The sequence below is a fragment of the Oryctolagus cuniculus genome, chromosome 1 (assembly GCF_964237555.1).
Source record: "Oryctolagus cuniculus chromosome 1, mOryCun1.1, whole genome shotgun sequence".
Taxonomy (NCBI): domain Eukaryota; kingdom Metazoa; phylum Chordata; class Mammalia; order Lagomorpha; family Leporidae; genus Oryctolagus; species Oryctolagus cuniculus.
The window spans coordinates 178,692,409-178,717,919 of NC_091432.1; the positions used below are offsets into that span (position 1 = coordinate 178,692,409).

Consider the following 25,511-nt stretch of genomic DNA (forward strand, 5'->3'; position numbering starts at 1 on the left):
AAATAAATTGTTCTAAAAATCGCAACTTCAGAGTAGAAGTAATGGAGGCATTTTTATTATTTTAAAAATATGAAAGTGAACAATTTGATACAATGTCATGAAATGTATACAGTTTAGAAATTGATACTTTGTGAAATTTTATGAAAAAATTCAATGTATGTTAAAATGAGCTGTTAAGCATTTTGAAGTAGAAAAATATATGTTTTTATCACTTACATCTACTTATATGAGTGAAAAAGGTATAGGATTGTACTTATAGGTTGAATAATGTATAGTAGGCCGGCACCGTGGCTCAATAGGTTAATCTTCCGCCTTGCAGCGCCGGCACACCAGGTTCTAGTCTCGGTCTGGGCACCAGATTCTGTCCTGGTTGCCCCTCTTCCAGGCCAGCTCTTTGCTGTGGCCAGGGAGTGCAGTGGAGGATGGCCCAAGTGCTTGGGCCCTGCACCCCATGGGAGACCAGGAGAAGCACCTGGCTCCTGCCTTTGAATCGGCGAGGTGCGCCGGCCGCGGTGGCCATGGGAGGGTGAACCAACGGCAAAGGAAGACTTTTCTCTCTGTCTCTCTCTCACTGTCCACTCTGCCTGTCAAAAAAAAAAAAAAAAAAAAAAAAAAAAAAAGTAATAATGTATTGTAAATAGATTCAAAGACTGACTTTTTTTTTTTTGATTATTTATTTATTTATTTATTTATTTTTTATCTTTTATTTAATGAATATAAATTTCCAAAGTACGTCTCATGGGTTACAATGGCTTTCCCCCCCATACCGTCCCTCCCACCCACCACCCTCCCCTTTCCCACTCCCTCTCCCCTTCCATTCACATCAAGATTCATTTTCGATTATCTTAGTATACAGAAGATCAGCTTAGTATACCTTAAGTAAGGATTTCAACAGTTTGTTCCCACACAGAACCATAAAGTGAAAAATAATAGATGATTTTTTTTAAATGATGATGAAATCAGATCAGACCTATTGTCATGTTTAATCCCAGTGAGAGTCAAGTTGGGAATTGATAGTTTCTTTTTTTTTTTTTTAACAGAAGATCAGTTTAGTGTACATTAAGTAAAGATTTCAACAGTTTGCACCCCCATAGAAACACAAAGTGAAATATACTGTTTGAGTACTCGTTATAGCATTAAGCCTCAGTGTACAGCACATTAAGGACAGAGATCCTACATGAGGAGTAAGTGCACAGTGACTCCTGTTGTTGACTTTACAAATTGACACTCCTGTTTATGGCATCAGTAATCTCCCTATGCACCAGTCATGAGTTTCCAAGGCTATGGAAGCCCCTTGAGTTCTCCGACTCTTATCTTGTTTAGACAAGGTCATAGTCAAAGTGGAGGTTCTCTCCTCCCTTCAGAGAAAGGCACCTCCCTCTTTGAAGACCTGTTCTTTCCACTGGGATCTCACTCACAGAGATCTTTTTGCCAGAGTGTCTTGGCTTTCCATGCCTGAAATACTCTCATGGGCTTTTCAGCCAGATCCGAGTGCCTTTAGGGCTGATTCTGAGGCCAGAGTGCTATTTAGGACATCCGCCATTCTATGAGTCTGCTGAGTATCTCACTTCCCATGTTGGATCACTCTCCCCTTTATTTATTCTATCGGTTAGTGTTAGCAGATACTAGACTTGTTTATGTGCTCCCTTTGACTCTTAGTCCTTTCATTATGATCAATTGTGAACTGAAATTGATCACTTGGAATAGTGAGATGGCATTGGCACATGCCACCTTGATGGGATTGAATTGGAATCCCCTAGTATGTTTCCAACTCTACCAATTGGGGCAAGTCAGCCCGAGCATGCCCCAAATTATACATCTCTTCCCTCTCTTATTCCCACTTTTATGTTTAACAGGGATCACATTTCAGTTAATTTTCAACACTTAAGAATAACTGTGTGATAATTACAGAATTAAACCAGTCATATTAAGTAGAACAGACAAAAAAAAAAAAATACTATGAGGGATAATGTATTAAGTTGTCCATTAGCAGTCAGGGCTATGCTGATCAAGTCACCATTTCTCATAGTGTCCATTTCACTTCAGGAGGTTTCCTTTTTGGTGTTCAGTCAGTTGTCACCGATCAGGGAGAACATATGGTATTTGTCCCTTTGGGACTGGCTTACTTCACTCAGCATGATGTGTTCCAGATTCCTCCATTTTGTTGCAAATGACTGGATTTCGTTGTTTCTTACTGCGGTATAGTATTCTAAAGAATACATATCCCATAGCCAAGACCTGGAACCAACCTAAATGCCCATCAATGGTAGACTGGATAAAGACTGACTTTTGAAATTAAAATTTAAAATTCATTTGAAATTATAATTTAATCCACAGAAAGGTGACTGATGGCTGTTTTAATTCTAATTAATTCTCAAATATGTATTTTAAAAGGTGAACCTACTTTTCCTTTTTGAAAAAAGCAATTGTATTATTCTAATATTCCTTCAAACACTGTTTAATGGTGAGGAATTTGCTTTCAATTCTCATTTCCTTTTAAGAAGAAATTATCTTAGCATTCTAATATTTCAAATTTTTCTGACAGTAAGGAGTTTGCTTTAGATTCTCATTCTTGAAAAGAATAACTTTATATCCTCTGGGCATTATGTCCTAAAGAATTTCACGTTATCCCTATTTTTATATTTGAGTTATTGTTCTCCGAATGCCCATTCTGTTTTTCTCATGAGGTGAGAGTCCTGTACAGTTGAGTGGTGCTTCTCTTCCCTTTCTTCCTTGTTCACTCTGAATTCAGCCTTCCCCCTACTTTCCTTCTGAATGGTCCCTTCCCTTTTACGCCTGATTTTTTCCTGTTTCTTGTCATCTTTCCTGCCTACTCGTTTGCAGCACTGTTGTATTTTTACTTGTCCTAATGTTGCTGTTTTATATTCTATCATGCTCTCATTCCCTTTACTTATTTAAAATAACTCCTATGCAGTAATTTCTCAAGACTTTTCTAAAAGCTTTTCTAGGAATACTTGGAGAGCATTTTAGAAGCCTACTGTCCAAGTGTCAGTTTAATTTAAAAGTGCAAAAAACTCTTAAAATTTTCATAGAAGTATTTGTGATATTGTCTCTACTGTATGTCATGAGTCATTGTTTCTGGATAGCACATTTAACAGAGAATTTACTTACTTGCTAATTTATTTTATTTAAGGTATACAAGTTTCATGTACTTCATGTATACAGATTTAGGAGCACAGTGATACTTCCCACCCCACCCTCCCTCCTGCCCATGCCCCACCCTCTCTCCTCTTTCCTTTCTTATTCCCTCTCTTAATTTTTAGAATGATCTACTTTCAATTTACTTTATACTCATAAGATTAACCCTACACTAAGTAAAGAATTCAACAAATAGTAAGGACAAAAAAACAAAACAAAACAAACAAAAAAAAACCACTGTTCCTCCTCAACAGTGTCAACAGGGAATTTATAATTAGATGAAACTATTAACACGTGTATTATTCAGATACTATTGTAATTATGATCTCAGTCATTAGGCGCAGCAAAAACAGCTGCATTTCGAAGGGCCTCCCATTTAACACAAAGAATTATTTAATTTAACAAATTACTGAAAAATCTTAAAATAACAATGCAGCACAGATTTAAATGCCAAATGAGCCAGCATAATGTTGCTCATAGTTTATTTCGAGACTGTGACATGTGGCTTACTGTAGATTGTGTGTCAATCTTGATGCATGAAGTATGGTGCTGATACTAATCGGGGGAAGGACCCCCAGTGCTCAGACTGTGTTGTGGATGATACCTACACTGCTGATGCTTTCCCCCTCTTTGCCAGTATTAGCAATCTGCTTTTGTACTTTGACATCCAGGGTTTCCCTGGTGAATTTTGTCACAGAAAAAAGAGAATCATCAATATCGCAGTTAAACTTGACTTTCAAAGCTAATAGTATCTCATTTGGGGGCTCAAATTTAATAAATTTTCTTTGATTCTGGGTGAGTTTTTAAACATCAAACAATGAATTGGCCAGGGTGCAGTAAAATATTTAGATCTATTGACTATGGTTCAGAAGGGTAGAAGGCAAAACACTAGTGGTTTGATGTTGATAAATTCTCGGTACCTTAATCCACATTAATGTTTTCTTTTATCTGAGTGCACATCAGTGACAAAAAAGCAAGAGAGAAGATATCCATACATATAAAATATAAAGCCTAAAGCAGATATAATTATAAAATATGATTTATTTTGTTATGCTAAGTTTAATAGCATTCTCCTCCAGATTGAAGATTAGAGAATATTTATTATAGATAAATATACATTTTGAATTGGGACTCCAATGTAGTCACACTCATAGACATTGCAGTATAATCTATGTTTTAGTGTACTTTGACATTCACTGATGGATAGAAAAAAGTCTTCAGATCAACTTCGGAAATAAAAGGGTTTTTATACCCGTGGCTTGGCATGAACAATTAAAGATGCCATGATATGTTTGTGTGTATTTGCTGATTTGAGGAAACTCTATAGAGCTTGATAGTTTTGTGAGATGTATTGATTTCTTTAATGTAGTCATAAAATAAAATGACTCAAACAATATTACAATCTGGCTAAGTATAATACAAAACTGAAGGCAAGGTTTTCCATGTTGTATTATTGCCAAGTCATATTTGAATTTGCTCAGATAAAACTAGACATAGAGAATATATTTATTTGCACAATTTAATGTTGTTTCTTTAGTTATCCCTGTTCTCGGCCTTTGCTACCCCATAAAGGCCATTTTTTCTTGTGGCCTTAAGGTAGTTTATGACATCAAATACATGGTAGCAGAGAGCTAAAATTTTAAAACCTATTCAAGCATAATGAAAGTTCAAAAGTATGCCTATTTATGAAAACTCCTGATCATTAAAATATGTGTTTAAAATGAGAGCTTACTGACATTAAATGCAAACTAAACTATGAATGAATTCTTAAGGCTTTTACTTAAGTTTGAGAATTAAAAAACCAAAAATATCTATTTCTGAATGTTTCCTTTTATTTATCCTACAGTTGTGGGAATATTTTCTCATTTGTCCAGAAGGTGGCAGTGTGATATCAACTGCATTTGTGTCCATAGTGGCTAGAGAATTGGTGTTTCTCCCGTGTCTGTGATGGGCTTGTATTGTTACCTTTCTGAATACTTAAAACATAGTATAAATACTACGGATTTTATTTCACTTTTCTTATATACAAGTTGTGTGACCAAGTTGGTTTATATTTATTTAATCATTATGACTCAAATTTAATAAGATTTGGCAACTTAGAAACGTGAACAGGGCAAACAAACCTCTTATGTATTTTTAAGTATCCTTTTGTGTTGAGCATATTTGTTTTTATTTTGGTGTACATATTATTGAAGTTTTCTTTTCAACAACTAGTGCCTAATAGTTATCTTTTTCCAATATGTATCAGTTAATATCATTTAAATTGAACATGCTAAGAAAATGCTAAGAAAATGCTAATAATTAGGAGATTGCTGTTTGGTGTTTTGTATGTGTGTGTGTGTGTGAGAATTTTTTTTTTTTTGCTTTCTTTTTCTTTTGAGGGTGGAACTGTGAAAAAATAATTCAAAAATCTCTTGATCAGAAGAGCTCCAGTGACTCTTCTTCCCCTCCTTCATTTCAAGCAGGAGGATGCTTTTTCTTCTTAACATTCTCCCCCAGCACTCTGAATTAGAGATTTATTTGCAACGAAAAATCAATTAGTCCTAAATTTATTCATGGATTTCAGGTCCAGCGATCAATGCAAGTCCACTCAGTGGGCTCAAGGGGACCCAGTTCATCCCAGTTAATGTGTCTGAAGGGGAATTACCATTGATGCTGTTTTTTTCCCTTTAGGTCAGAGATCAGATCTCGCTGTCACGGACTGCAGCAAGTAGGAATGACTTCACCCTGCAGCTACCCAAACTGCACCTGGAGACCTTTGCAATGGAGGGGCTCAAGGGCGGGCCAGAGGTGGTAGCATGCCAGGTTAGAGTCTAAATAACATTGTTTGCTACTGAGACATATGGAAAAATAAATTGCACTAACTGGAGAGAACGAAAGCCTCAAAGTATTGTGAATAATTTAAAGGAGATGCAAATAATTTTTCTTCTATCATGTAACAGAATATTTCACAAAAAATGTTTTTTTTCCTGAAGCCTAAGACTAAACTATTAAAATAATCTAGAAAAGTACTTTCACAGAAGAAAATGCATATTTTATAAAGTACAGTATTAAAAGAACACACTTTCCTATCAGCAAAGGACAATAAGACACTAAGCTGTTATCTCTTTAAGCTGGTCGCAATTTGTTGCTCTTGTTGTTTTAAAATAAATCAGTTCAGGTAAAATTACCAAGAGAGATATTTGACATTTTTCAAGGTTAATTCCAAAATATATCCAATATTTTTTCCGTGGTAATTTTGTTTCGGCAGAACTAGATCCTAACTGGATTTTGTATTGAAGAGCACTTTACCTTTTAATGCTTAGTTTTAATGAATATTATGTGAAAACTAGGTCATTTGGTTTATGAAATTCAAAGCATCAAATCATAAAACTTCAAGTAGCTTTAAAATAAACTTAATAGAGAAACTTATTTTCAGAAACACTCATTTTCAAATGCCGTAAGTATCCTTATATTTTATCTCACTACTATTTTGATCATTTTTCTTCTGAAAGTTAAAAATTTTTAATTGGAAGAAACAAAGTTCAGCATGTGGTTGGTTTTCCTTTTTGATGCCCAGTACCTTTGTTAGAAAAATTTATCAACATTATGTAAATTTTAGAAAGCCTGTTTTTTTTAAAAGACATTCTCTTTATTCAATAGCAGTCTAGATTTTTCAGTATATTTAAAGGAGAAATCTCTTAAAATTCAGGCTGTGTTTCACACTTTGAGGTCTAAAAATAATTTATAACATTTTATAAAATAAGTTTATGACCCTGTGGAATTTTAATTTTGTAAAAAATTAATATTAGTCCATGTGGCGATATGTTAATTTTTTACGTGCTTCACACCCTAATTTGTTGTTACTACCCAAATACGTGTTCTACAAAGAAAAATATACTCATTGCTTCTTTCAATAGATTGTTGATCAATATATTTAAAATATATAATTATAAACCTAAGCATAAAATATTTTACTTTCTGTTATAGGCTAGAACACTATACTGTTCTTTAGGATGAGACAAAAATGTAGATTTGAAATTTTGTGATCAGTATTCATGAGTTCATTGTAACTGTGAATATGATATAATTTGGAAGATTCCTAATGGTTGTCAAAATAATCCTTTACTTGACTCTCTTGTTATAGAATCTTCCAAGGCTTAGGACTTGTGGCAATTTACATGTAAGGTCTTCCACAAATTAGATTTTGTTGATTTGGGAAAGACTGATTCTCAAGAATGCCATATTTGGGAGCAAGCCATGAATTGTTGGTAGAGAACCCTAATTTAAATTACTATCTTTTCTAAGTTCTAATACAGGTAGCTATGCATATTACCACATACATGTGGGTAAGGTTTTCATTGACATGCAGTAATTTGCATTGTACTTACAAGATTAGATTATAACTCATTGTTTCAGTGAACACTTCTAAGTACCAGGCACCATGCTTAGCTCTTTGAATATGTCATCTGATTTAATTCTTCAACCACCACTACAACAGGTAGCTCTTCTCAGGTCAACAGCAAGGAGATAGCAGAGCCCAAGTCTGGATTTAACTCTAAGAGTAGTTGATAGCAAAGCTGTATTACTAAATCTCACCAAAAAAAAAAAAAATTAGACACCTGTGAAAAATCTTAAGCATAAAACCTTGTAAATCCATAATGGCATTTTCTTCCATTTATGACACTAATTATTATACATCTATGGTTTATGCTGTATTGTAGGTAAATTTTGCCACACATAAAAAATGTTGTTTCCATTTGACAATCTCATAGTATGAAACCCGACTTTTCAGTATAAAATATGTGTGCATTTAGGCTAAGTCTGGCTTCTTATTTAGCAATTTATTGTTTGTTTAGCTTTGTACTCTTACTTTGTACTGATCAAATGGACTATTCAGAGGATATGACCTTTGATTATGAGGCAGGGATCTCTAGGTAGGGTGTGGAGGTATATGAATGATTTGGCCAACTGCACGCCTATCATTTAGAGCAGTAGAAGCTGAAGATTTTTGTCTTTTCCAACAGAGAAAGCTATATTACAGGTTTTCAGTTTGAAGGAGGGGAGACTGGTGAGCGGTATTGAAAGAGAAGGAAAATGAGTGGATCATCTATTCTGTGAATCTAGCATAGCTTTCCTGCAGGATAAAACTCTGTTCACTTAGACTCTGAGATCTGCTACCTCTTTTTTTTTTTTTTTTTTTTTTTTTTTCTGACAGGCAGAGTAGACAGTGAGAGAGAGAGACAGAGAGAAAGGTCTTCCTTTGCCGTTGGTTCACCCTCCAATGGCCGCCGCGGCCAGTGTGCTGCGGCCGGCGTACCGCGCTGATCCGATGGCAGGAGCCAGGTACTTCTCCTGGTCTCCCATGGGGTGCATGGGCCATCCTCCACTGCACTCCCTGGCCACAGCAGAGAGCTGGCCTGGAAGAGGGGCAACCGGGACAGAATCCGGCGCCCCGACCGGGACTAGAACCCGGTGTGCCGGCACCGCGAGGTGGAGGATTAGCCTAGTGAGCCGCGGCGCCGGCGAGATCTGCTACCTTTTAAAACTCTATTTACTTATTTTTCATTTTATTTGAAAATCAAGCCCAAAGAGATCTATCCACTGATTTACTCTCCAAATGCCTGCAACAGCTGGTGCTGGCCAGGTTGGAGTCAGGAGCCAGGAACTCCATGTGTGACATCATCTGCTGCTTCTCAGGATGTGAATGAATAGGAAGCTGGATTGGAAGCAGAGAAGCTGGGAGTTAAACCAGGCACTCTCTTAAGAGATATGGATATCCGAAATGGTGATTTAAGCCACTACTCCAGTACTACCCCTGTTTTAGCTTTTTGCCCCAATTTCTGTAGCTGCAAAAATTTAATGCTTCTGATTTCTTAGACTTGTAGGGGGATTGGATAAAGCAATGCATGTAGAGACCACAGAGCCTCGCACTGAGACAGCAGGCCATGCATAGTGGCTGGTATTATTGCATTCATTATGAAGCCTCTGTCATTTTGAGGACTGGTTATTTAGGAGTTTTTTCTCCATATCTTTCCATTTGGTTCCCTCACTTCTCTCTCTCTCTCTCTCTCTTTTTTTTTTTTTTTTCAAAACTGTAATAAGTTTGATCAAGCACAGCCTCCTTTAGTTTCTGTGTGCTTTTTTATGTCACATGATGTTTCATTGAAACCGTATCTCAGTGAAATCTTTTGTCTAAGCTCCTATGGCTTTTATCTCCCAAATAATAGCATATTAGGCTTTCACTGTGATACAGAGAGAAATGAAAACCCTCAGATCAGACCAGTTAGCTTTCACGAAAGAGTCTAGTACAGTATGAATGCAAAGTACCCATACCTTCTCATTGAAGTGTTTAAGGTTTAGTACATAAGAAAAAGTATACTGGCCATACTATACAAAGATAGTGCCTATTAATATCTTATACTCTGAATTGTTTTTCACTAATTATTATTTATAATCCTAGCACTATCTGTTAAACATTGGCCAGATAGACTGCCTGTGTCTGTCTCCATTCAAAGATAACAAATAATCCTTAAATGAACAGTAACAATAGCCAACATTTGTTGAATGCTTACTCTGCACCAGTTACTAAAACCTTGTCTTATGATCTCATTTAATCCCTGCAATAACTTCATGAATAATAGGTGTTTTATCTTTATTCCATTTCACAGAGGAAGAAAGTGAAGTCTGTTGAGATGAAGTAGATATTAAAGGTCAAATACCCAATGAGCAGGGTAACTGATCAATTCATGCTTTTAATCATGCCATTCTGCCTTCTGTTAAGCCATGACTTACTGGCTTACTTTTTTTTTTTCTTTTAAGATGTCTAAGATAGATAAGGAATAAAGGTGGAAGCTGACTGTGGAATGCAGTTTCATTTGTGTGGAAATAATGGGGCAAATACAAAATCAGAAGAGGGTGAGCTGGGCAGGTTACTTAGCTTACCTGTATTTTGGCCTCTTCACCTGTAAAAAGAAGAAGATAAAAGTTCCTCACTCATAGTGTTAGTATGATGATTAATCCGTTGAAACCGCTGGTAGTGGTGATGGGTATGTGGCAAATACTCAATGTTTCCCAGCTGTCCACTAGCATGAAAGCTTCCTGAGGCCAGGAACTCAGCCCTGGTCCATGGCTGCCTTCTGTGCTTCCAGCCATCTCTAGCACGAGGAGGTCCTAGGTAGCCAAGGGTGAATGAGCATGAAGTTTCAGACACTTGGCAGAATGACTTAGGAGACTGCTGTGGTCTAAGTTGTGCATGCTCTTAGGCTCAGTCTTTTAAAAATAAAGTTCCCCAAACCACTTCATTGAGGTGTTTAAGCTTTAGTGTATAAAACCCATACCTCTGGAAATGTAGCGCATTTTATAAAGATATATGTATGAACACTTCATTATGAAGTCTTCATTGTGAAACCACTTATTTATGAAGATTTTAAGCAAGAGTTTTCACCATGAATGAAGTAACCCTTTAATCCCTCCTATCTCCACAATGTCACTGTGTAGTCCTTACTTGGTTTGGCTTTTAGTTATGTGTTATACCCAACACTTTTGGGATACCTTGACTTATATATTTCTGCTTATTCAGGCATAAAGATTTCTTTGAGCTTTTTTGTGGTATTTATATAAATAAATCATAAAGAGCATCTTGATGGGAATTTTTTTAGAATTTCTTTATATATAAAGTAATGAAATAAGTATCAGTACCATAACTGTCAGAAAATAAAAATATCTAGAATGACTCTAAGTAATTTTTTACATTCATTCTCTATTTCACTACTTATGCAGTAGACTTCTAATTGCTCTGCATGAAATTTATGCATTTTGTCATACTTACAAATTAAAGACATGTTAGGCAATTTCATTTAAAAGGTTGTACCATTGAGATATTTTCTTCTTCATGTTATTCCTTCCACATAAGTGAAGTTTCAGATAGCTGATTATATTTTTAAACACAAAAATCAGCCAAAATGAATTAAAATCTTGCTATGTCAACATAATACACCCAATTAAATTTTGTTATCACTCAAATTCATTATTATATATATATATTATAATAGTATAATATAATCAAGTATATAATGCCATTTGCCTTAAACAATATAACTTGATAGAGATTTTGATAATTTTAAAAATAAGCTTTTAAAAAGATTATAGGTGTTGTACATGATCATAACAATAAAAAAAAGACCCTACTAAAGTTAGAGGAAAATGAAGATCATTTAACATTCTGCCATTCAGAGACAACAAATGTTAACATTATTTATAATTATTCTGGTTATTTTTAGCAATACATATAATATATGTAAATTCACAGGCACATATCATTTATATTTAATAAATCTCCATTATATATAAATGTATGAATGTATGTATCTAAACAATAATTATGCTATAATTTTTTCTAAAATTTCCTAAAACTAAAAAGCATGTCACAGATATCTTTCTTGTCAATATAAATTAGATTTTCAGGTGATATATGCTACTCTTCTTAGTCACCTATTTTATTTTAAAAGATTTTTTGTAATAAAGTATCTTCACTTAGGTCCATTGTTAAAATACAGACTTCGGCACTTGTTGATAACTAAGAATATCTGTTAGAGTTTGGAGTTCTTCAAAGTTTTTGAAATATTTGGCAGATGAGACATTTTATATCTTGCATCATGGGTTGTGTTTGAGACTGTTGGTGGGTGTTTATCATTGTTGTTTTTATTGTTGGGCCTTTCATCTCTCTTTGCCTTCTATAAAGGGCAAGTTGATGTATGAGGGCAAGGAATTGCATCTATTTAAAGAATCATGTAACTCCTAATCCTTAACTCAGTTGAAAGTATTTATGAATTACATCCTCTATAGAATGATCTGGTACCAGTGATCTGCACTGACACTAATTAAAGTCTGATAGAAAGTCTTGGAAGACTAGGCATGGTTCACAAAGTCCCTTTTTTCTAGTTTTGTTGGTTATCATTTCTTTATTTATTATGAGAGGGAATAATTAGGAAGAAAATAAAATCACAGCAGAATCAGTATTACAGAAGGCTGCAGAGGTTTGCAACTTGGAAAGAACTGGGAGTGGCTATAGAGCAGATGAAATCCTTTTCCCTATGGGCCCAGCTCACACAGGGAGCAGGAATTCTCATTGTTTTAAGAATTGTTACATTTCTTGTGAAGGATGAACGAGGAGGATCATCCTTGTGGTGCAGAAAGTGCTCCTGGAGTTTTCTTCTAGAATTACTGTTTTCTGTGAGCCCTTGCTTTCACTTCCTCCTGCATGTCTGCTTCGCCCTCTGTAAGGTGGAGACCATAACCTCTGCCCTGTACATCGTGTAGTGATTGTGAGAATCATATGACAGATGTGAAAGAACTTTGAGAATTAAGCAGCAATATGTATTTTGAATTGTCTTTCTTTCTTTCTCTCTCTCTCTCTCTCTCTCTTCCTATTTATTTATTTATTTATTTGAAAGTCAGAGTTACAGAGAGGCAGAGAGAGAGGGAGAGAGATCTTCCATCCTCTGGTTCACTCCCTAAATGGCTGCAATGGACAGAGCTGGGCCAATCCGAAGCCAGGAGCCAGAAGCTTTCTCCAGGTCTCCCATGGGTGCAGGGGCCCAAGGACTTGGGCCATCTTCTACTGCTTTCCCAGGCCATAGCAGAGAGCTGGAGTGGAAGTGGAGCAGCCAGGACATGAACCAGTGCCCATATGGGATGCAGGCACTGCAGGCTGGGGCTTTAACCTACTGCACCACAGCGCCGGCCCCCATTGTTTTTTTTTTTTTTTTAAGTATTTGGCAAATACATGTTCCTTGGTCAGGGTCGTTTTCAATTTCAGGCTGAGATTTTTGCTCTTCTAAAAGACAAGCGAGCAAATCAGATTATAGGGAAGTTAGCAACCACGAAGCTGTGCAATTTTCTGTATGTCATTGAGTTTACTAGAAGCATCATGTTGATCAGAAGGGGAATTGCTTTGTTAGCAGCATAGTATTTGGGCAAGATAAAATAATTCCACTCTCTGTGGAAGGAGGCAGCAAGGTAGTATCAGAGAACTGAAGTCTTGGATCTGTAATTGAAGCATGTTAGCGAGTCACTCAGCAATCTGAGCTGCCATTTCTTCATCTGTAAATGGTGACAGTGAAGCCTGTTTTGCTTTCACTCACACGGTTGTGCGGAGACTGGATGAGATTACGTGCATGTGAAGGCGGCTTTTACACTAGAAAACAGTATATTAATCTAAGCTGCATAGGACTGGACTGCGGAGGCCTGGGGTCGGGGATAGTGACCAAAGTGCATCGAGGAACATTTTAGTATTTTGACTCTTGAAGTTTTTGATTGATGACCTGTTTAACATGTGCCTTCAAAAGAATAAAATGTTCAACAACTTTAGTGTTTCTTTCCAGTTCACTATAAAAATCATGGCTAACCCTTAGGTAATGAATAGCCCTCCATATACTTCTTTCTAAATATTTATTTTTTCAGAATAATTCAAACATTACTAATGTTTTTATATTATTTTGTAAAAATTATTTTGTGTCTTTTATTTACACCATTTAATTTTTCTGAATTTCAAAATGCCAGCTCAGTGAAATGGTTATGGTATTTGCTTATATGTGAAATATTTAAGATGCACTTAGTAAAAAATAAAAATGGCAAAATATATCAGAATACTGAATATATATTTTTTCCTTACAACTTTCAGTTCTAGTTTCTAAGTAGAAAAGTTGTTGAATAATTTGAATATAATTTCTTTGTTATTAATGTTAAGAGGCAAAAACTAAATCCTAAGCTTGATCTTTTATCTTTTTTTTTCATTTTTGAAGCCTATTTTAAGTGTAAGTATGACCTTACTAGATAATACCTTTTAATGCTTATTATTGAGGATTGGAGCATTTGAACTCTCAAGTGCTACAGCCAGAATTGCTATTCATTTTAGCTGCTTGGACCAAAAAACAGTGTTTGATGGACTGCCTAGGTGAAGACCTGGAAAAGGAAGGGTTATCTACAAATTGAGTGAGTTTATTATGGCTTAGTGATTTGCTGATTGATTTCATTTGCTGTCAGTTAAGGCTCTCTTAATGCCAGTTTTCTTTGCATAATGCCTTGAAATAAAGACTGATGAAGTTCTTCAGATTGATGCCGCTTATATAAACTGACCCTGATTTGCCCTACTCTACATGACAATATAAGTGACAGCAGTTAGAAGAAAATACAGCAATGAATATGCAACTTAAGGATTAAGGGAGATGCAGTAAGTCATTCAGTCTAAAACTAAATCCAAACGTGATTTCTTGTAATAATTCCACAGATGCTTTAAATTTTATTAAACAGACTATTATTACTCTCAAATATATGCTTTCATATGAGTGTATATATACATATTTGAAGTATGAGAATGTAAAGTCATCCTAAAAGTGATTATTAATCTCTTCAAATTATAGTAAATCTTCTTCTCTCTGATCTCTTAAGCTTAGAGATGTCACAATCACAGCTTAAAAATTATTTTATTCGGATAGCTACATGCAAAAGAGTAAAATTGGACCCTTGTTTTCTCTCATATACAAAAGTCAATTCAGAATCGAATTAAAGACTTTTATATAAGACTTTAATATAAGACTTTAAGCTTAAAAATTTTAGAATGAAACATAGGGAAAAACTCCTTGACTTTGGTCTTGAAAATGATTTTTTGAATATGATAAAAAAGTATAACAACAAAAGCAGAAATAAACAAGTTATAAAGTTTCTGCACAACAAAGGAAACAAAACGAAAAGGTAACCTGTACAATTCGTGAGAATATATCCAATAGCTTTTTTTTTTTAATAATTATTTATTTTTATTTGAAAAGCAAATTCTAGAGAGAGAAGAAAGAGAGAGTGCTGTCATCCAATGGTTCACTCCCCCAAATGGCTGCAACAGCCAGGGCTGGGCCAGGCCGAAGCCAGGAACCCAGAGCTTCTTCTGGGTGTCCCACGTGGGTACAGAGGCCCAAAGAGTTGGGCCATCTGCTATGTACCCAGGAGCATCAGCAGAGAGCTCAATCGGAAGTGGAGCAACCAGGTCTTGAACTGGTGCCCATATGGGATGCTGGTATCGCAGGTGGAGGCTTAATCTGCTATGTCACAACACGCTCCCCCCCCCCCACCATTAGCTTGGTTTTTAAAAATTTATTTATTCTTTACACCAAGCCTGTGTTCTTCTATAGCACCAAAAAGTGCACTAAGACAGATAATATATGTTGGTAAATATGTGGAGAAAAGGGAACCCTTGTACACTGTTGAGAATGTAAATAGCTGTAGCCATTATGAAAAGCGGAACCAAGGTGCCTCAGAAAATTAAAATAGAACTACCGTATGATCCAGCAACCCTGCTTTTGACTATTTATCCAAAAAAAGTGAAATTACTGTCTTGAAGGGTTAGCTTCATTCCCATGTTCATTACAGTGTCATTCACAATAGCCAAGATATGGAAACAGTGTTAAGTAACTTCTGATGCATGATAGGTAAAGCAAGTATAATAGGGTATCATCCTTTAAAAAAAGATTTATTTATTTAAAAGGCAAGAGTGACAGAGAAGTAGACATAGAGAGTGAAAGATAGATCTTCCATTCACTGGCTCACTCCCCAAATGTCTACAACAGCTAGGCTTGGGCTAGTCTCAAGCAAAGAGGCAGGAACTCCATCTGCACTCCCACATGGGTGGCAGGAGCCCAACTACTTGGGTCATCAACTGTTGCCTTCCTAGGCACATTAGCAGGAAGCTGTTTGGGAAGAAGAGTAGATGGGGCCCCAACTGGCACTCCAGTATGGGATGCCAGCATCATAAGTGCCAGCTTAACTCACTGTACTCCAGAGCCAACCTCAGACTGTTCATCCTTGAAGGAAATCCTGCAGTACGCAGCAATATGGATGAACCTGGAGAACATTATGCTAAGTGGAAAAAAATCTAAAATTGACAAATTTACTAAAAAAAAAAAAAAAACAGTAGAATGGTGATTATCAGGGGAATGGGAAAAATGGGCAGATACTGATGAAAGTACACAAACTTTGAATCATAAGATGAATAATTTCTGGAGATCATGACACATCATTATGTAATAGATGAGTATACTTAGAATTTGCTGATAGAGCAGATCTTTAGTATTTTAATATTAAGTATTATTTTAACTATATAAAGTGATAGATATATTAATTTCATTGTGGTAACAGTTTCCCTATGTACTTTTATATGTACATCAAATCATGTCATCTACCTTAAATATATATACTTTCTATTTGTCCAAAATCTTTTACTTGACGTTGCTTAGCACTGTGTATTAAGTAAACACTGAAATGCAGAGTGATCTTGAGGCTTTTTGAAAGCACTTTTTAGTTTTAGAGACTTCTAGTAACAATAGGAGCTTTTAAATCTTGTTCAGTGGCCAAAAGTCTCACAATGCCAGCTAAAAGGAAGCCATAATTTTTTGGCAGAAGACTAACCTAAGTAACTCACTGAAGAAAGCATAAAATATTTGGTAGAGGGTAAACTCTGGCACAATAAAATATTGAAGAGTTTATTTGAACAAACAGAAATCCATGAATTGGGCAGTCCAACCAGACGTGGTTCAGAGATTGCAAAGCCAAAATCAGCTCTGTGATGTATAAGGTTGTTAACTGATTGATTTATTTTTAAAAGAAAAGTAAAATTTAAAAAGCCTACTTTAGTAAATTTATTAAGAAAAACTTGTAAGTTTATTTATTTGAGAGGCAGAGAGATGGGCAGATAGAGAGCTCCCATACATTGGTTTATTCCATGAATGCCTGCAATGGCTAGGACTGGGCCGGGCCAAAGTTGGGAGCCAGGAACTCAGTCCAGGTCTCTCACATGGTTGGAAAGAACCCAACTACTTGAGCATTAGCAAGGAAGCTGGAGTCAGGAGCCAGAGCTGTGGGTTGAATCAGGTGCTCCAGTGTGGAATGCAGGCATCTTAACCACTTGGCTTAACACTCGCTCCCAACAAATTATTTTCTTATAACTTCCTTTAGGTATAATATCCTTATTTTTTCTAACAAAGCATCAGTTTTTTTTTAAATTTAATTTAATTTTTTAAGCTCCAAGGACTAGCCAATATCAGTCTATCAAGGTTTTACATTTTAGAAGGCAAGAATTATATTTAAATAAGTCTGGGCTGAGTTACTGGAACCTGCTCCCTGTCCCTTCCTGTGTTCTGTCTTCCCTGGTTCATCCAGCCTCAGTGATCGGGAGAGGCCCCTGCAGTAGCACTAGTAACAAATTCCCTCAGCTCCTAGGTGACCTAGGAGACCATACAGAATGACTGGGCCTTTGTTTTATCCTAGCCTGGCTGTGTTCCTGGCAGAAGGGGCATCAAAAGGTTCACAGAAAATTTACATTATCTTTTTTCATTTTCTTTATTTTTAGATTTTATTTATTTGAGACATAGAGTTACAGACAGTGAGAGGGAGAAACAGAGTGAAAGGTCTTCCATGTGCTGGTTCACTCCCCAAATGGCTGCAACAGCCAGGAGCCAGGAGCTTCTGGGTCTCCCACACAGGTGCAGGGGCCAAAGCACTTGGGCCATCCTCCACTGCCTTCCCAATCCATAGCAGAGAGCTGGATTGGAAGAGGAGCAGTCGTGACCCATATGGAATAATGGCACCCAGGCAGAGGATTAACCTACTGCTTGGCCCCTGCATTATCTTTTAATTCCATTTTCCCACAAATGTTCTGAAGCCCTCTTATATCTATGGAGATACTTGCTCTGAAGAACATGTTCCTTTTCCTGCTGATCACTAGAGTGAACTCAGAAAGAAAAAAAATGAGAAGACAGAGAGCTGCTGAAGGGATTCAACTTAAAATTGGACTTGATTTTGATCTTCTCAGTTTTAGGAGTTGCAGTAATTGATTGGAAACCATACATGTTTGTGTGTAGATGTGATTTCTAGCTCATTTGAACTTAACAGGATATCACACAAGAAATTTATGAAATGAATTGTTAAACATTTTAGTGGAATCCTTTTGCTTATTACATGAATTTGTATGTATTCCAGTGAATCATGATCCCAAATCCATCTGTTTAGCAGCTCCAGGTGATACAGTTTTGTTGTAACACGCGAATTGTTTTTCTTCATCTGGTCCTACAACCCACATCTGCAATTCCAAACTTTGAAATGCTCTGAAAACTGGTAACCTGGAGGTAAAACCTGCCCTGCCTGAATTTTGTGGTTAAATCTGAGAAGAAGTGACACGAGGCTCTTTGTAATCTCAGTTTATCTTGGGCGGTGTCATTATTCACATGTTTTACTACAGAATGTGTTTGATTTAGAGGGTGCCGCTCCGGCTTTCAATGGGGTGTTATTTAATGTGTGGTATATTTCCCAAAATCTGAGAAACCCTGAACTGTGAAACACATCTAGTTCCAAAGTTTTCTAAGGGTTGTGGGAACTGGACTAGCATTGCACATCAGCATCCACAGCAATGACACACATCATTATTTTAATGCAAGCTTCTTGTTTTGCATAAAGTGGTATAGTATGCTTGAGTAAATGTGAAATTTAAAGTTGATGTCTACTATATTTTGCTTCTTATTTTGAATCATAAAAGATTTGTGTAGTGGTTTGTACTACCCGAAGGCTCAAAGAGACCTCCACATTGCATCATATCCAAATCAGATATGGTTCTAATAGGCTTTATTTTGCTTGTGTTTAACACCTGTTTGCAAAGTGGATGCACATTTCTGCTCCATGTGAGTTGGAATCCCCGAGACATTTTTAAGCCCCTCCCTTGTTATATTCTAAAATCAGAATGGATGAAATGCCTTGTCACATGATCTACTTAGCTTTTATTACCCATCATTCTATTTTGTTCCCACTGGGTAAGGGAATACAGATTTTTGAAGAGTATGGCAAAGCCAGAATCTCCTACTATGCAGACAGAAAAAAGCAAAGTCTCAAGTCTCTTCTGAGTGCAATGGTTTCACTGTTCTTATCACTGCCGCCTGGTAAACCATAGTTGCCTCAGGAACCAAAATGGTCTTTGCTTCAAAATTCCCCACTTATTAAAGACAGGAAATGGAAATATCAAAATACAAAATTTAGATACCAATGTGAATCAAGAGATTGGGTGTAAAAAGAAAAAGTGGCCAAGTATATATATTTCTTCATACGAGTTAAATAATATTCAAAGTAACTGTGATCTCCAGCAAATCTACTCTTAGGTATCAAAAGTTCAAATGGACATTTATGCATATCAATGCCAGATGTTGTGATTTTGACATTTTTAGCAGTACACACCATCACAATTGAATAAAAAAATTTACCAATATACTCATCCTACTGCCTTATCTAGATGTTAATAGTATCCGAAGCAACTCTAATATAATCTTCTCCATTCTAAAACTGCTAATTATGTCAAGACATGGTAGTTGCCCAAGAAATGTTACTTAATAATAAAAATATATGTGTGTATTTGTGATGGAGAACTAACTCATTTTCTGTGGCCCACAATTCTGTATTATTCACTAACTAAACTACTTCCACTGCATCAGTCTTGTTTTGCAAAACAGTAGTAAACCCAGTGGCAGTTCCATAATTTATCTGTATGACAAGCATGTTGTAGACTGGTTAAAATTTTAAGTCCCTAAAGCAAGGCACTTTATTATTATTATTGTTATTATTATTGATCTGGTAGTACCTTCTGAGAAATACATTCTTCTTTGAGTTTTTCTAAGATTGTTTTTTTGTTGTTGTTGTTGGTTTTTTTGTGTGTGTGTGTGTGTGTGTGTGTGTGTGTGTGTGGTTTCCATGTCCATAGGCAATGGTTTCCAACAGAAACTTTTTTTTCCTGGTCTCCAATTATTCTGATGATCCCTTTTCAGTATTTTTGTAGGAAACCCACTTATCGTTTCTTTTCTGTATGTCCCGTTACCCCTTTGGTCTTTCTTTATGTTAACCTTTAACATAATAAAAGCAATAATCAGCATCGATCTAGTAGCTGCACTTAGTCTTAAAATTGGCTATGATTCAATTTTGGCTGGAAAAAACATATTTGAAAAGAATTGGTCTTGTTTTTGGCACATTTAAGCATTGTATATGCTATGGTTGAGTGGAGGCAAGAAAAAGTTTAGAGTCTAAACAAGATACAAAGAAAACATCATTTTAAAAAAGTCTGCTGTAAAAGTATTCTGCAACTCTGCTGAATATGGTTTCCCATGAGGCTCCTTCTCATACCTGAAAAGCTCCTATATTTACATCCTTCAAAGATGGTGCCAGTAAAAATTTTGAGTGATGGAATAAGTCAAGTCCAGGACCATTTCAAATGCCAAAAAGGGAAAAAGGAACTTGGATTCTCTTTTTCTTATATAAAATAACTCCCAACAAAAACATGTCTGAACTACACACAGCATCACTTCAAGTCAATTCACTATTTTGTCTTCAGTTATGCTCGATTAAAGAGGTTGTGCATTTACAACGAAATATTTTCTCTTGTAATAACTTGAAATATTTACTCTCCTTATCATTTTCATCATCACCACTAAAAAGTCTTCCACTGCATTAAGTATCTAGTTATACATGGTTTTAACAGTACCCTGTTCTACATAGATGTACACAATCTGAAGTGGATGGAAGTAGCCCAGACCAGTCAGTCTATAAAGGAATACAATTCTAGCACAAGTACACCAACCCTAGTACATGTGGGGCTCAAAGTGGAGTAATAATGGGAAAACTTATTATAAAAATAGGGGAGAAGAACTTGGTTTGACAAAAGGGAAGGATGTTTTCCATCCAGTCAATTTTTAAGATATGGTAAGATAAAAACCTTCCCAGTCTTAGTAGGTAAAATGGGGATTGAATATAGCTTCTCTCAATCTCATTTCTTCTACACATGTATCCAGAATGCTTTCTCATTCAGAGTAGAATGTATGAAGGAGATGAACTAATCCCTATGTTGGCAGGATATAGGCTATCACCATATTACTATTTTCCTTATAAAGTCCTTTACTGATATACCAGGTCCTTACCATCAGGGTGCTGAGAAACCAACACCACATTATCATTTTGCGTGCATAAATCAATCAGGCAAACTAGAAGTTGTTTTCCAAGTTTTCTTTTTTTTTTTTTCAGCAGTCTTCTGTTAATGGATAATAGATGATATACTATATTTTCTATATATATAGTATATTACATAGTATATTTCTATATAGTATATAGTATATATTTCCTATATGCTATGTTTCCCATTAACAAAAACTCATGGTTTTCTTTCAAACTGCATTTTCCCCTCAGAATCAAAAGATGGCTTGGGGGGAGTGTAGAAATTTTTTGGCAGGTTTGCATAGAAGAGTGATTCATTCATTTATTGTAAACAATTGTTGAATATCTTCTACAGAATGAATTAAGTCCCCAAGAAAATACACCTGAAGTTCTTTTATTTGAAATATTTATTTTCATTATATAAACAAAAATTGATGGCTCAGAATCAGTGCAGGTAATAGGTGTTAAAGTTTATGAAATCTTTGAAAATTATGATTATAACAAAATTCAAGTGAGATTAGGTTTGTCAATAAAGGATAGAACATGGACTCCATCTATGTTATGTGAATGTAGTAATGGACTAACTTTATGAAACCTAAATAGCCTAGTTTAATTCTACTAATTTCACTAAGAACCTTTGTGTAATATAAATAGCCAAAAACAAACAGAAAAACTACTAACCAGCCCAGACTCACAGAAATGTTATAACACATGGAGCAGACATAGGCTTTAGATTTGGGCAGACGTGGATTTGAATCCCAGTTCCACTCCTTATTAGCTGGATGACCTCAGACAAGATACTTGGCATCACTGAGCCTTACTTTCTTAGTCTTTAAAACAGAGAAAATATGAGTCTAACAGGATTACTGTCAGAATTAGAGAAAATAGACAAATCTCTTAATGTGCCTGGCATACAGCACTTGTTGATAGGACTGGAGTCCAGGCAGAGTCCTGCAGCATGGGAGCTATGGAGGAAGCCAGAACACCTCTCAGCAAAAATGCGGTGACGATCAGGTTTTATCGACTCCAGTGAAAGCTAAATCATTTGATGACTTCTGATGGTACAGTATGGAGTTGACTTCCTTCCTCCATCCTGCCTTGGGGCAGATGTAGGTTTGACTATGGCGAAATGGACTGAGTGCATGTACCCCTCAGGTTACATTGATTCCTTTGATACAAATTATAATAGTGCCCACAAATAGTTGGTCTTGCTATGACAACTGGTATACAAATATAGCCAGGCAGACAGGAATTACGGGCAGAAGACTGGTTAGGCTGGTCCAAGCCTTCACCGGCTATGTATGTGCCATCTAAAAAATTTAAAAACACTTTATTCTCTTATTTGTTACCTAAATATATAAGGATACTTCAGAAACTTTATGAGAAAATGTAATTAAAAGATAAGTTTATTTTGACAAAAAAATTGAAATATACATGTAGTTTTTTCATAATCTGCATTTCCATGAACTTTTTGAAGACCCATCATATACTAGAAGTGTCTGTAAACTTGTGTGTGTCTCCCTTTTTGGTGGAATTTTAAAATAATTTATATACATATATACGTATATAAAAATTCACACACACATCATTTTCATTCTTACCAGTGTGTGTGTGTGTGTGTGTGTGTGTGTCTGTGGTTTAGCTTACCGTTTATTTTGAAATATTTATAGATCCTTCACAGGAAATTCCGAAAGTAGTTCACAGAGCTCCCCTTGTATGCTTTATCTACTTTTCTCCCAATGTTAAATCTTACATAACTTTAGGACAATATCACAACCAGAAAACTGACATTGATACAATGTATGACTAGTGCTATGGTGTTTTATCACAGGTGTATATTTGTGTAGCCACCACCATGATCAAAAGGCGGAAACAGTCTCTTGTAGGTGAACACTTTATAGACATATTATCCCTTCCTCTACTTTCGTCCCCAACCCCTGACAACCACTAAATGCTTGCTATCTGCTTGCTCGCTCTCTCTCTCTTTCTCTCTCTCTCTTTCTCTCTCTCTCTCTTTCTCTCTCTCTCTCTTTCTCTCTCTCTCTCTCTCTCTTCTCTCTCTCTCTCTCTCTCTTTCTCTCTCTCTCTCTTTCTCTCTCTCTCTCTTTCTCTCTCTCTCTTTCTCTCTCTCTCTCTTTCTCTCTCTCTCTCTTTCTCTCTCTCTCTCTCTCTTTCTCTCTCTCTCTCTTTCTCTCTCTCTCTTTCTCTCTTTCTCTCTTTCTTTCTTTCTTTCGCAGAGTTACAGAGAGGCAGAGGCAGAAAGAGACAGAGAGAGAGAGAGAGAGAGAGAGAGATCTTCCATCTGCTGGTTGAAACAGCTGAAGTTGGGCTGATCTGAGGCCAGAAGCCAGAAGCTTCTTCCTGGTCTCCCATGCAGGTGCAGGGCCCAAGCACTTGGGCCATCTTCTACTGCTTTCCCAGGCCATAGCAGAGAACTGGATAGGAAGTGGAGCAGCCAGGTCTTGAACCGGTGCCCATATGGGATGCTGGCACGGCAGGCGGCAGCTTCACCTGCTATGCTATGGTGCCAGCCCCTTTGTCATTTCCAGAATGTTGCATAAATGCAGCCATATAAAATGTGGGCTTTTATCTTTGGCAGTTTTTTTTTTTTTCATTGAGTATAATGCAATTGAAATCCATCCAAGTTTTTCCCATTGTTTGTCCCTTTTGGTAGGTTTAGTCATTTATCCATTGAAGGATATTTTGTTGATTCCGATTTTTGTCATTTATGTATCCAGCTGCTGTGAACCTTCATGTGCAGGGTTTTTTGGGCACATATTCTCATGTCTCCAGGATGAATGCTCAGGAATATGGGGTCATGTGTATGTATATGTTTAGGTTTTTTAAGAGGCTGGCAAACTATTTTCCAGGGTGACTGTACCACTTTTTGTTCTTGCCAGTGATATGTGAGAGAAGTAGTTTCCCTGCTTCCTTACCAGCAGTTGGTGCCATCACAGTTTTTTTCTGTCAGCCTTTCTGGTAGGTGGATATTGATGTCTCACTGTTGCTTTAGGATGAATTTCCCTGATGATTAGTGATTGCTACTAGTATATTCTCTTTGGTAAAATGAAACAGTAAAATGTATCCTAGTGTCTTTTGATCATTTTCTGATTGGATTGTTTTAAGAGTCGTTTGCATATTACAGAAATTAATTCTTTATCAGGTATGTGCTTTTCAAATATTTCCCCCCACTTGTAGCTTATCTTTAATCTCTGCAACAGTATTTTGTGTGGAGCAGAAGTTTTTAATATTGACGAAGTTCAATTTACTGTTTTTTTTTTCTTTTATGGATTGTGATTTTGTTATCATGTCTAAGAACTCTTCACTAGTCCTAGATCCCAAAGATTTTTTTTTTTTTTGGTTTCCTCACAAAGTTTCATGTTTTACATTTTAATCTATGATCAACTTTGAATTAATTTTGGTATGAAGTGTGCAGTTTAGATTGTGGTAATCAGAATTCTAAGATAGCCCCCAAGATCCTTTTCCACAGTATACATCTATCATAAAAGCAGTGCTCTCCCCTCAAGGGTGGGCAACACCAATAAATATATTGGATATAACTCATGTGATTAGGTTGCTCGTCAAAAGGAGGAGTGGGCATTTAGCCTAGCAGTTATCATACCTACATTCTATATTGAAGTGTCTAGGTTTGAACATTAGCATTAGCTTGCCTCCCAATCCTAGCCAACCAGTGCATACCCTGGGAGGCAGCAGGGATGACTCAAGTGCTTTTGTTCCTGCCATCTGCATGGGAGATCTAGATTGCTTTCCTGGGTCATGGTTCTGGCCTTGACTTAGCCATAGCCTTGGCTGTTATGGGCATTTGGGGAGTGAGCCAGTGACCATGAGCTCTCTCTCTAGCTACCTGCCTGTCTGGATAGGCCTGACATAATCAGGTGAGTCCTTTAAAGAAGATGAAATATCTGTCCGGCACTGTGGCTCACTTGGTTAATCCTCCACCTGTGGCGCCGGCATCCCTTTTGGGCGCCGGGTTCTGGTCCTGGTTGCCCCTCTTCCAGTCCAGCTCTCTGCTGTGGCCCGAGAGGGCAGTGGAGGATGGCCCAAGTGCTTGGGCCTCTGCACCCACATGGAAGACTAGGAAGAAGCACCTGGCTCCTGGCTATGGATGGGTGTAGCTCCGGCTGTAGCGGCCATTTGGGGGTGAACCAACAGAAGGAAGACCTTTCTCTCTCTCTGTCTGTCTCTCTCTCTCTCTCACTAACTCTATCTGTCAAATAAAAAAAAAAAGATGATGAAGTATCTAAGAGATGCTGTTCTGTTGAGAGGAAAAGGGGTGTTTGATGAGGACCTGAGGATGGCCTCTATGAGATGAGTTTGATCTTGGCTGACAAGTAGCAAGAAAA

General features: G+C 36.7%; 1 protein-coding gene across 19 annotated transcripts in view; it reads left to right on the top strand.

The window, feature by feature from the left end:
* CCDC171 (coiled-coil domain containing 171) overlaps positions 1 to 25,511 on the top strand; it is a 395,951-nt gene that overhangs the window by 287,669 nt on the left and 82,771 nt on the right. For 17 of the 19 annotated variants that reach the window (XM_051845352.2, XM_051845399.2, XM_070052415.1 and 14 more), the window contains one exon: positions 5,833 to 5,964. The exons of 1 other annotated variant lie outside the window; for it this stretch is intronic. In XM_051845352.2, coding sequence (XP_051701312.2) covers positions 5,833 to 5,964 — 132 coding nt within the window. Of the gene's footprint in view, positions 1 to 5,832; positions 5,965 to 14,056; positions 14,134 to 25,511 lie in introns of all 19 variants that reach the window. One more of the 19 variants, XR_011380113.1, reaches the window with a different exon arrangement.